The sequence below is a fragment of the Plectropomus leopardus genome, chromosome 19 (assembly GCF_008729295.1).
Source record: "Plectropomus leopardus isolate mb chromosome 19, YSFRI_Pleo_2.0, whole genome shotgun sequence".
Lineage (NCBI taxonomy): Eukaryota > Metazoa > Chordata > Actinopteri > Perciformes > Serranidae > Plectropomus > Plectropomus leopardus.
The window spans coordinates 19,873,168-19,885,394 of NC_056481.1; the positions used below are offsets into that span (position 1 = coordinate 19,873,168).

The 12,227-nt window shown below is 39.1% G+C and overlaps 1 protein-coding gene across 5 annotated transcripts in view; it reads right to left on the bottom strand.

Moving 5' to 3' along the window:
* Positions 1–9,863, bottom strand: part of arhgap17a (Rho GTPase activating protein 17a) — a 44,204-nt gene extending 34,341 nt beyond the window's left edge. For 3 of the 5 annotated variants that reach the window (XM_042507508.1, XM_042507507.1, XM_042507509.1), the window contains exon 1: positions 9,370–9,863. In XM_042507508.1, coding sequence (XP_042363442.1) covers positions 9,370–9,422 — 53 coding nt within the window. In that variant the 5' untranslated portion in view covers positions 9,423–9,863. The remainder of the gene's footprint in view (positions 1–9,369) is intronic. The other 2 variants (XM_042507511.1, XM_042507510.1) reach the window with 1 other exon arrangement.
* Between the last annotated feature and the right edge of the window lie 2,364 nt (positions 9,864–12,227).

Sequence of the window (12,227 nt, forward strand, 5' to 3'; positions counted from 1 at the left end):
TAGTAACATTATGCTAAATGATTATAACTGACATGTTATCTCATTGTTATTGTTGAGAAAGTGCTGCTGAAGCGTATGTTATGCCCGTTAAATCTCTTTCCATGATGCTGGCATGCTGTTTAAAATTACACATAGGAGCGACACAATGCCGCTGATGTTGGTTCTGTGTAAAGGAGGCATAAAGAGGAGTCTTCATGGCAGCTTTATAGCGCCATCTCTGTGGAAAAGGGGCTTATGGGATTACGGGACTGTCTCACCGGAAGTTGCACCCATGTCCTTTTTTAATTAGTGTCCTCAAGAATTGGGTGGATATGCATACATACAACTTGACTCCCCCCCATAACCTAGTTATCTACTTGGTGACTGATCTCATGTCCAGAAGGGCTGACTGCAGGATAAAAGCAAACCATGAACGGGCTTTTAACATCTTCTGTTAAATGAGTGCTGCATACTAAATGTAAATAAGAAAACCTGGTGACATTTGCAAAAATCCCCTTATAACCTGGTTGTAACTGAATGGCTATAACACATGTAAAGGCACTCAGATTAACAGCATACTAAAAGCAACACTTGTGTTAACCAACCCCCCAAAAAGCTCTGTGTCACAGAAGAACAAAATTAGGCATCAACAACAAACAAAACAACAATTGTTTTGCCAGCATCAGCTGACCTGGAGCGAACAGAGCTGACCCCACTGTGCCTTTAGAGAAAGTGTGTCGCTGTGTGCTGCATGTGACTTCTTAACAACATGAGATCCTCGGTGCATCAGAATGGTAACCATGGCGATCTACTATGAAAGTGGAGGGGAGTAAGTGAATACTGCACCCATAAGCACAATGGAGCGGCTGTTAGCGGCCACTCGACACAATCAGCAGGCTGAGGAGGAGGGAGGGTCTGCAACAGTTGGCAGCTTAAGGCATCAGGTAATGGATACTGGAGCCAGATGAAAGGAGTGAGTCAGCCCATACGAATTCCGTAATGGGGCTGATTATGTGATCTGTTAGACGACATCAGACCTGAACAACAACGAGCAAAACAACGACTTTCCACTGTTTAAAGATAAATCAAGTCCGGGCTAAACCTAGTGCATCAAGAAACAGGATGCTTCCTTCCTGACAATATTTATATTTCAGTGTCCAAAAATAGTGAAAAAAGTCTGTCATACTTCCCAGAAACACACCACAATATAATAAAACAGCTCTGCTCTAGTCCAGAACTCAAAGATATTTGGTTTTCACACAAGACAAAGACAAGCAGTAGTAAAATTAAGTGTAAATGAGAAGTAAAATAAGTCATAAAGTCTTTAATATGGAAAAAAAAATAACAGCAAGATTACATTTGAAAATGGACAGGTTCAACAAACAATGGTCCCCAAATCGAATCACTTTTTATGCTACTACTGCTACAAATAGTAATAATAATAATAATAATAATAATAGTTGTAGTTGTTGTTGTCATGAATTCAATGTAACACGGGTTGAGTAAGTGATTTACAAATGGTCATTTGGGGGAGGGGGGGTTCAATTCATGCCATAGTCATGCCATGTTTTTCCGTCTTAACTTTTAACGACAAACAAACAGCAGCCTTGACTCACACTGTAGATCTCATGTCACACTGGCTGCACCATAAAAGGATCCCAGCTGACACACCTCTTTGTTACAGAGGCAGCGGCCTGCCTGTGAGACACGGGGAACGCCCAGAGTCACCTCACCTCGTTCATTCAACAGTGACATTTTGCTGATCCCTGAGGAGAACACGCCTTTTTAACATGACCCACTCTAGATACAATATGGTCAACATTAGATGGCACGACACAGTGCTGATAAGATTGTTGTTGTTAAATATGGCATAAAAAAGTCTGTTGACCCCAATTTGGCAACTGCTGAGCTACAGAACAGGGCACCTGCAGTTAAGAGAGATTCAGTGATTTATATCCATACAGACTCATGTCTGTATGGATGAATTGACTGACTCCATGATCACCCCAGATAAACTCAGTGATGCAGCAATTACATTAATGAGGTGAGTGATACATCAGGTGGTTCGCTTTGGGCTGTTTGAAGTAATTATTCAGAGCAGAACGTCCCAGTGAGACAAAGTATAATATGATCGATCAGTCAGTGTCACCTGCTAAGCTGAATTAGGATGAGATAAAAACATGCTGGTGCAGGCCTGTTTTACCAGTCAGACAATGGAAAAACAATCCAGAAAGTCCAGTTTGAGTGACATATATCTGTTTAAAGGCCGATCAGGCATTTTTTCACACAGGATTACTGTCGGTCTGAACACGGTCTTAGAGGTGCTTGTAGAAGGGTTCTGTTTCTCCTGGACGGAGCCAGGCTGTCCCGTTTCTAGTCTTTAGGCTACGCTAACCAGCTGTAGCTTCATATCTGACAATATCGATCCGCCTATCCAACACTCCACCACAAAGCCAATACAGATATTTGCCAAAATATCAAACTGTTGCTTAAATAAGCCTAAAATTAAACTGGGGCTGTACCCTACTCAGAATTATGTCAGTAGAATGAAATTTTACAAACTTTGGATAATTCTTTCCTTTTTTTCTCCACAGGGTTCAGCATCTAGTGACAAGCTAATTGCGTGTAACGGTGGATCCCAAATGTGCAACATTTTATGCTGACACCAGCTATATTGAAAAAAAAAAAAAAAACTGACTCTGTCAAACTAAGTTTCTGTGAGCTGTAAATGTGCCACTTCTGCCTGCGCGTATGTAGGTGCATACTATCAAAGAGCAGCGTGAAAGTAGAGAGCGCTCACTCTGCAGAAAAATCTGACCAAAATGTCCCCAGAAGCACACTGCACATCACACTCACTGACAAAAAAAAAAAATCAACTGCTCAACCTGAAGCAGTCTCAGTTGACAGAGGGGCCTCCAGCTGATGATGCCAATCGCTGACTTTCAGGGGGCAGCCCTATGATGTCTCTGTGACAAAATATCACCCCAGACAACCAGCACAGTGACTTGAACTCGCTGCCGGGAGCTAAAATCACTCAAGTAGACTGAGCTTATCTAGAAAACTTGATGGATACTCATGGAAACTCGGATATGTGTTTCTTTGGTTGACCTTTGTACAATAATGTCCCACGATACCACTATCCTGAAAGTGACACCTATAGCAATAGATTACTTTACTCAATACCTATAAAATGAAACAGGTGGCGTGTAGCATGCGGTCAAACTTTTTAACCATTTTGGTGGCATCTCAACACGCTGAACTGCCAAAATCTGGCCCCCTATAGGGTGCTGGGTGCCCCCCTCAACCATTTTATAATCCACAATAAAAATACAGTGATTCACACTGGTGACTGTTTTCATACTTTTAATATACATAAGGTGCCAGAGTACATGAAACAGCATCAAAACAAAGCTTGTGCATCCAAAAAGTGTTAAAATCTCAGAAATGTTCTTCACTCCTAGAACCATGCATAGGGCTGCTGCAACTGGCCCCTGGCCTCCTGTCATTTTGCAAAAGTGGCCCTCAAGCAAAGCAAGATGAGCACCCCTGCTGTACAGGTTGTACTTGTACAGCAGGGAACAGTTATTAAGCACTTTAATGACAGAGTTGAACTGTTTTTGTGTCACTGCAAGTTTTTTGGGACCGTTTAACAGCTTCGTGTTGGATTTTAGCTGCTGTGTTAGCTCATGCTAACCAGGCTGAAGTTGGCTGAAACAGAACGTTTGCTGATCCTGCAGGGAGTCAGAACGTACTGGGATCAGACCCCCGCACAAAAAATGATCTAAGGTGTCCTCCTTGTCTGGACTGTGACCCTTATAAGCAGCCTCTGTCCTCACTCCTTGATAGAACTGCATCATGTGAATCAGTGTTTAACAAACTTCTTCCTCAGTCACTGAAAATCTTATCTGGGGCTCACGATCAGGGTGATGTCATTATTACGAGCCAAACAGAGAAAACACACTCTTAAAAATCACATGCAAGCAGAATATTGACCTCATTCTGTTTCTATGGAGCATCACTGTTAGTTTATCTGTATGCAGATTATAGCCCGGCACGCCCCATTTATATGTTATCTCCTAACCACCGTAACCTGGAGCAAATATTACTGGACAGAACTGGAGATTCGAAAATAGCAAACTGAACTACGCTTCCAAGAGACAAAACAAAATCTTCTCCATGTTCCCTGGCATGACTCACACACTGTTTTTCACTGCACCTCAGTTTCACTCTCTCTCCACATCAATCTCCCTCTTCTCTAGAAAGCGCTGGCAAGTCTCTGGGAGGCAGTTTCCTGTTTGTAGAAGAAGAAGGAGAGACTTCCTCCGAGCTGCTGCTTTCTGGACACGGTGTTCTGCCGATGCACAATCACAGGAACCCAGAGGGCAGCGGAGAGGAGCCTCTGCACTCCAAACTTTTGCACGAGCAGGCACAAACTCGATGCACAAATCATATTAATCCAAACTCTGACAGATCACTCATTCAGAAGGGCACGTATATGAGTGCACGACTAATTAACCCACCTGCAAAAGAGCATGCACACACACACACATGCAAATGTCTGTTTTCTGCATTACACGCTCTCCACTTCTAATTTACTGCTGCTAGACTGCAGTGAGGAAATTATGAGTATTCCAGCTGTGCCCAGAAGAAGCAGAAAGTTGGTTCTTCAAAATGTTTGTTCCTCCAATAGGAAAATATTCTCTTTAAATAAACAAATACAGCTATATTTTCTTTCAACAAAGCCTCTTTTATTCCTGAGGGTTGTTTTTTCTTCTGTCATGTCTTCCCTTTAGGATAATATGAGATGCAGGAATAATAAAGGCACTTTTTTTTAACCTTCAGACCTTTATTAGGATCTAAATCAGTTATCCTGAGCTGTGTTCAGATGCCCTTCATAAGCATTTAAATGTCTGCCCGCAAATTTATTTCAAATTATGTTGCAAAAAAAAATGGATATGAATTTAATTTTTAACAGTTTCTTAAGGTCATTTTCTTGTTTGTTTTTTTACTGTATTTATTTGCTTATTTTCTGCTTAGTTTCTTGTTTGTGTGTGTTTTTTTACATCTCTATTTTTTTCTTATTTTCTGGTAAGTTTCTCGTTTATTGTTTTTTTACTGAATAACTTTTTTTCCTTGTTTTCAGGTAATTTTCTTGTTTGTTTTTTTTTACTTTTATATTTTATTTAGCTTATTTTCAGAAAATTCTGTTGTTATTTACTTTTCTTTTGCTTTGTTTTTAATTGTAATTATTACTTTGCTTTTTGTCTGTCTGTTTTTGTGCAATATTTCTTTATTTCCTTTTTTTACATGTTCAAAATAAAAAAATCAAATCAAATCTTTTTTTACTTATTTTCAGTTTATTTTCCTATGTTCCTCGTCGCCTTTACCCAGTGTTATTGAAACTAATCGAGCCAGTTTGCTCTGCTTTCAAAGGGTTAACAGCAACTGAAATTTTACATTAACATGGAAATATGTCATGCTATTCAAAGTTCCAAGAGTGTAGGATATAATAGGGTTTATTGTCAGAAACTGAATATAACAATCAAGTCTGTTTTCTTTTGTTTATGATCACCGGAAAACAAGAACTGTATTTTTGTTACTTTAAAATGAGCCGTTTATATCAACATAAGGAGCAGGTCCTCGTCTACAGAGATCGCCATGATGCACCGCCATGTTTCTACAGTAGCCCAGAACAGTCAAACCTAACACTGACTCTAGATATGGACATTCAGGTTTTCATGGGCACTAACAACATCACTCATATTCTAACATGAAACTGCTCTATTTATTTCGTGTTTTTTAAATCACTTGGTCTGTTTGTTTTGGAGAGGAAGAGACCTCTAATTCGGTTCCCTATTAAAAAAAAATCTCCCGAACAATGAACACTGAAGGAATTCCAACCAGGAGAACTATGTGTCAACGCCTCCATTGACTATTTCGAGATGACACATTATTATTTAGAGCCTGTCGGTAGTTTTATCTGGTACCATCCAGTATTAGGTGCACCCGCTGTCTGCCAGAGGTGCCAAACACTGTTGGCTCCCAAAGCCACAAAGCCACAAAACACACACACACACACACACACACACACACACACACACACACACACACATCATGAGAGCCAACCGCTCATGATGAAAACATCCTGTGACGTCTGACCCCCATGTCCACACAGGGACAGGCTGCAGCCATCGCTACTTTAGATATCCAGTTACAGAGGGACGCTGTGTCATCACACAACGGCGCAGTGGCACGAGTTGACGAGCATAAACACTGCAGAACGCTCTCTCTTTGTTCACTTTTATTTGTGGATCCATTCACTTAATAGCTCAGACACTGCAGCCAGTTAGAGGTTCAGAGGGAGAGGACGGTCGGAGTGGAGACAGACAGATACTTATCCATCACTTACACACATTAATCTACTTTATGTTTTAAGTTTGAGCCGAGTGTCTCATGTTTCACAAATGGAAAAAGCTCTTACTGATACTTTAACAGCACAGAGAGAAAGCAAACCTTGCTGAATGGAGCAAAGAGCAGCTCTTTTCCCCTCGGTTGACGTCTGAACTCAGCTGCAAAGAGGATGAGTCAGACCAGACATGTACTCTGCACCAAACATCATAATTTGCTTTTTGTTATCAGCTAACATCTGCTTGGAAAACCTAATAAGTTTCAGTCAAATTACATTTTTAGCTGTTGACGTTTAACGTGTTGGGAAACAAGCATTTTTTTAAAACATTTTTTTACTTATTTCCCTGTCACGTTTGCACATTTTACACAGCAAACTCAACACACAATAGCCATGTCTGCAATCCTGCCTCTTCTCTGCAGGCTCTTGCAAAAATGCACACGGGTTAAGGCAGTATTAATCATGAAATGATTTAATATGGCAAAGTGCATTCTGACATCAGAATAAAACCTTATAATGAAAGAAAGAGACTCAACTGTGGGAGAGCCAAAAGTGAAAAGCAAAATGCACGATCTATGGGCTGCTTTCTGGTGTTTATTTCCCATGCAGACAGTGCCAACACTCAGATATCCAAACTTGGTGCATCCGTATCTTTGGCCACATTCCTTACTGTAATTTTTTTCCAAAACAAGGGCGGCAACGGCATCAGAATTTCACGATACAATAACTGTCTGAGAAAAAATAACAATAAGTTGGTGTACGGTTTTACATCATTAGTATTATCATTATTAGAGACAATTATCCTTAAAGGAATGGGCTTTTCGTTGTTGTTTTGGTTAAAACACACTTTTTCATAATAGAAACTTGAGACCTTTCATTAAAACAGAAGTATGTTAAAAAGGCAGTTGAGAAGGAAAGTTGATGCACGGGACAGATTCTCTGTCTTGATGCATTTTTTCAACTTCCTAGTTAAGTGAATGTACACAGTATGATAACTCAACTTTCATACCAAGGTATGCCTTGAAATCAGTATATCATTGCAACCCTTTCCAAGTCTGCTATTTCACACAGATTCTCACAGCAGAATAAAACCTTATAATAAAACAAAGTGACTCAGCTATGGCCAGAAGCTAAATGCACCACCACTGGGCTCCTTGCTGGTGTTTATTTCCCATGCAGAGAGTGCCAACACTCAGATATCCAAAAATATGCATTGGTTCATCCCTATCCTTACTGTATGATTTCCAAATCAGACATTTCTGCTATTTTACACAGAGTCTGACAGCAGAATTGGAGTTGTAAGTCCCTGTGGTTGATGGAATTCAAATTCGATCAGCCACTTAGTAGATATCCATTGTTTTTGTGCTGGCAAGTGTAGCAAATCTATATCAGCCTCTTTCATATTTTACTTGCAAATGGCTTGTGACTGGTGCCAATTTCCAAAGCCCACAGAATAAAACCTTACAATGAAACAAAGTGACTCAAAGGCAAAATGCACCATCATTGCCAGGTTTTATTTCATATACAGATATGGCACTTGGAAATCCAAAACAATGTATTGGTGCATCTCTATCCTTGGCCAGATGTCTTAGTGTACATTTTTACATTTTCACACAGATTCTGACAGCAGAAAACCAAAAAATTTAAACAGCACAGTATGACGATATTTTCTGCGTGAATATTGTATTGAAACACAGTGTCTGTTTTTTGTTACATAAATTATTTACTTTGCACATACAAATTCAACTTTTGGTAGCCCACTAGAATAATAAAATAAATAACAAAGCTCTTTCATTTCACTAGATTTGTTTTGCTGCTGCAAAAATGACTGATTTGAGATGAAAAGCTGATGAAAACTTTGTATTTTTCAAAGTTTTCCATAATTTGCAGTTGAAAAAAATGATTAATTGATTAATACATGATTAATACATTAAAAAAAAATGTATTTTATCACAATACTCAGCTTACTTTAAAACCTGGTAAGATGGCAATGAGCAACGAAAAAGAAATGACCCAAAAATAGGATAAAAAAATTGTAATAAGCACAAGAAACAAGAAAAAAAGAGAAAAGAAAAAAAAAAAAAACTACGCAAACAAGACTTAAAAAGGTGCTTAATAATTTTGTAAAATAACTTTATATATGTAATCATGATAATTATAAATGCAGTTTTTTTATTAGCCGTTTTCTCTTCACATTTTTCGCTAGCTTTTTAAAAAATAATAGTTCTCAAATCTACCAATTTCTTGCATTTTGTAGAACATTTCTTACCAAATAGCTCATCGGCTTTCATTTCATGTTTTTAAAAAGAAATCAAACCAGTTTGCTCAGGTCAAAGGTTAAAATACTTGTGAAAGGCACCTTAAAGCAAAAAAAAAAAGTTACATTGCTCCAGGTTTCAAAGGGTTAAAATAACAATAATATTGTATTGTGACAAAAGTATCGTGATAATATTGGATCTTTAGCTAAGGATCATTATTAAGTTGTGTGGATGGATAATGTATCGGGATCTCTTTTAACGGTAATATTTTCCTTTTAAGGACACTTGTGCTGTTTCACACAGATTCTGACAGCAGAATGAAACCTTAAAATGACAGACAGTGACTCAAAAGCAAAATGCACCATCATTGCTGGGGTTTATTTCCCATGCAGACAGTGCTGACACTGCACAGATGCAGTGTTTTGAGGAGGACATCTGGCTGGGTTCAGACAGCATTCCCACATCCAGTTTTTATTAGCAGTGTCATGTCCTTCAGCCAGAAAAGCCTCTGATTCATTCATGGAACACTGTCCTCATTGTCTCACTGATTAGATTTGTGTTTAAATGTGATTTTCTCCTCTTTTATAACATCCCTGCGCCATAAACGGATAGAAAGCGAGTTAAGGGGAAAGTATGCACAACAGATGAGAGTTCAATTTAATAACAAAGCTTTGGAAGTCAGGTTAGAAAGATGCAAAATAAAGTGTGTTTAACTTTAATACTGACCTGCCAACTGTTTGATTGGCGAGCTGTTTCATCCGGTTGAATTGCTTCTTCATTTTCGGTCCCTTTCCAGTCTTGTCTTCCTAAGTTTCTGGTTTTGGTTTGTCATGAAGTTGTCAGGGCCTCTCCCACAGATTTAATTCTCCAAGCTGTCGCTATGACGGGGCAAAACAAGCAGCAGCCATCGAGCCAAAGCCAATTAAAAATAGTTTGTAGCCTCGTTAGCCCCGCAGCAGCTAACCGTTCCCCAGAGGAGATCCTACAGAAAAGTTCCCGACACCATGATCCGCTAAACTCCTTTTCTGTCTGTTCCCGTACATTAAAGTCCCGAAGTTAATCCGTGACTCACTTTCACCGGCTCCAGCGGCTTCTCATGGCTCTCCTCGCCTGCTGTGTGGACCCGTTAGCCGGCGAGCTAACGTTACCGAGCTGGATAATCCGTCGGAGCGGAGCAGGGCAGAGCGCGGAGCTGAGTGAACACAGCGGCGGCTCAGGGCTCACCTCACCTCGGCCTCTGAAAGCGAGAGAGGAGGGGGGGCAGGAAGTAACGTTAGTGCATCTGACACACTGCAACACCTCCCTCTGGACACTGACAGGAGACACACATGGAGCCATCACGCCCAGAAAATCCTACAACACAAGTGAATGAAAACAAATACTGCAAATTAGGATTTCTGCATTCATAATTGTGCTTGTTTTTCTGCATCCCATAATGCAGGGATACTCAACTTGCATTGCTTGGGGGCCAGTTTTGCAAAATCACAGAAGGCCAGGGGCCAGTTGCAGCAGCCTGATGTGTGTTTCTAGGATTTTAGGATGTTTAAAGTATTTTAGGATGTTTCTCTGATTTTAGAAAATTTCTAGGATTTTAGGACATGTCTCAGATTTTGGATTTTTTTTTTTTTTTTTTTTAAAGATTTTAGAACATTTCTAGGATTTTAAGATGTTTCTAGGACTTTGGGACATTTCTAGGATTTTTGGACATTTCTCTGATTTTAGGAAATTTCTCGCATTTAGGACATTTCTAGGATTTTTGGACGTTTCGGGTTTTAGGACATATCTAGAATTTAAGGACATTTGTAGGATTTTAGGACATTTGTAGAATTTTGGACATTTTTAGGATTGTAGGACGTTTCCAGGATTTAAGGGCATTCCAAGGATTTTAGGATCATTATAGGATTTTTGGACGTTTTTAAGATTTTAGGACATTAGAGGCTTAGTTAGAACCTTGGTTGGGGATGTGGGGGATCCTCCAAAGCTCTATTTTGATGCCGTTTTATGCACTCTGGCACCTTATGTATACTAAAAGTTAAAATAAATCCCCATGTGAATCACTTTATTTATTTGTTAATTATAAAATGGCTGCATGGCACCTGGTACCCTATCAGGTGCCAGATTTGGCCTCTGGGCCGTAAATTGAGTATCGTTGGTCCAAACCCACTTCCTTTTTGCTGTGAGCCAATAGTGACTCTTAATGGCAACACCAGTAAATGACGCCAGTAAAATAACTCTTCTGTCAGGAGCAAAATGCATTACGCTTCTGGAAGATGGAAGTTATAGGTCCTTATTCAGCCGGTTGTTAGCTTCACAATCACTTAAGTTAAATTTATCTCAATGTATGTTTTTTTAGTGAGGACAAACACTTTATAATGTGAGTGATGCAGGTCGCTTGGCTAAAATCAGAGAAGCACACCATGAAATGTAAGTTTCTGTGTGTGGTCGTTCGCAGCTGAGGTCTTACAAAAAACTCTCTGCTGCAGGCTGTGCAGCTGTTTGGTTTCTCCTCAGTGAGGATCCTCAAATAGATTTTCGATAAAGTTTCCTCCACAAGTAGGACAAGTCTCTATTTCTTTCATGTGACTTTCCTCTGCATGCTGCATCTCTGAGGGATTCAGACTCCACAGATGCCACAAAGGAATTCTTGATTATCTGAGTGACACGAGGCGTCCTCAATGCTTTGTAATGGCAGGATGTCCCCACACAGTTTGCAAGGAAATGTGAGAGAGCTTTGAATTCTATAGTGCACACGGGACTTGGTGGATGTCCTGCCACTGTTCAACGCCTTTTTATTGTTTTCACTGTTTTGAGTCCCCAAAGTAAGACTGTGTTTTCACTTTTTTGTGCTGTCTTCACTCTCATTCTTACAATAAAACAGATCAAAGGGGTGATCTGGCTCTGATGCTTCTTATTCAGGCATGTTTTTTACTGATTGAGTTGATGTCTGACTATTCAGGAGAAACATTTTATCTCCATTTTTCAAATTCTGAGTTACCTACCAGAGGCAACCAGAGAGGTAATTTTTTAAACACTGAGGCGGGACTTTAGGCTTGGGGGAGGAAAACATTATATGTTTGAATTTATTTGCAATACCATCTGAAGCCCCCAAAACATTAAAGAATACATATAAAAGATAATGAAACTGCATATTCAAATAGATTTTTATATCTTATATCATTATGTATTTATTAAATAATTTATTTTCAAATGATGTACTTATTGACTGTTTTATGTTGATTTTTTAAATAATTTTTAAGTACAACTATTGATTAATGGGTTCATATTTTAATTTAAAAAATTATTATATTTCCTCTTTTTATTGCCCATGACATTATCAATTAATAAATTAGTGCGTAATTTAGTCAATTTATTTTAATATTAATAAACTGATTAGCAGATTTATTCATGTCTGCGTCAACAACTGATTATTTAAATGCTTTATTAATATTTTCGTGACACATATGCCTCCATACACCCAAGCAACCCCTCTCCTCTGGCAGGCTAAATAAAGAACAGTCCCTAAATAGTCAAACAATGCAAACCTAAGAAAAAAAACTACTTATGACTAATAAAGATGATACTTA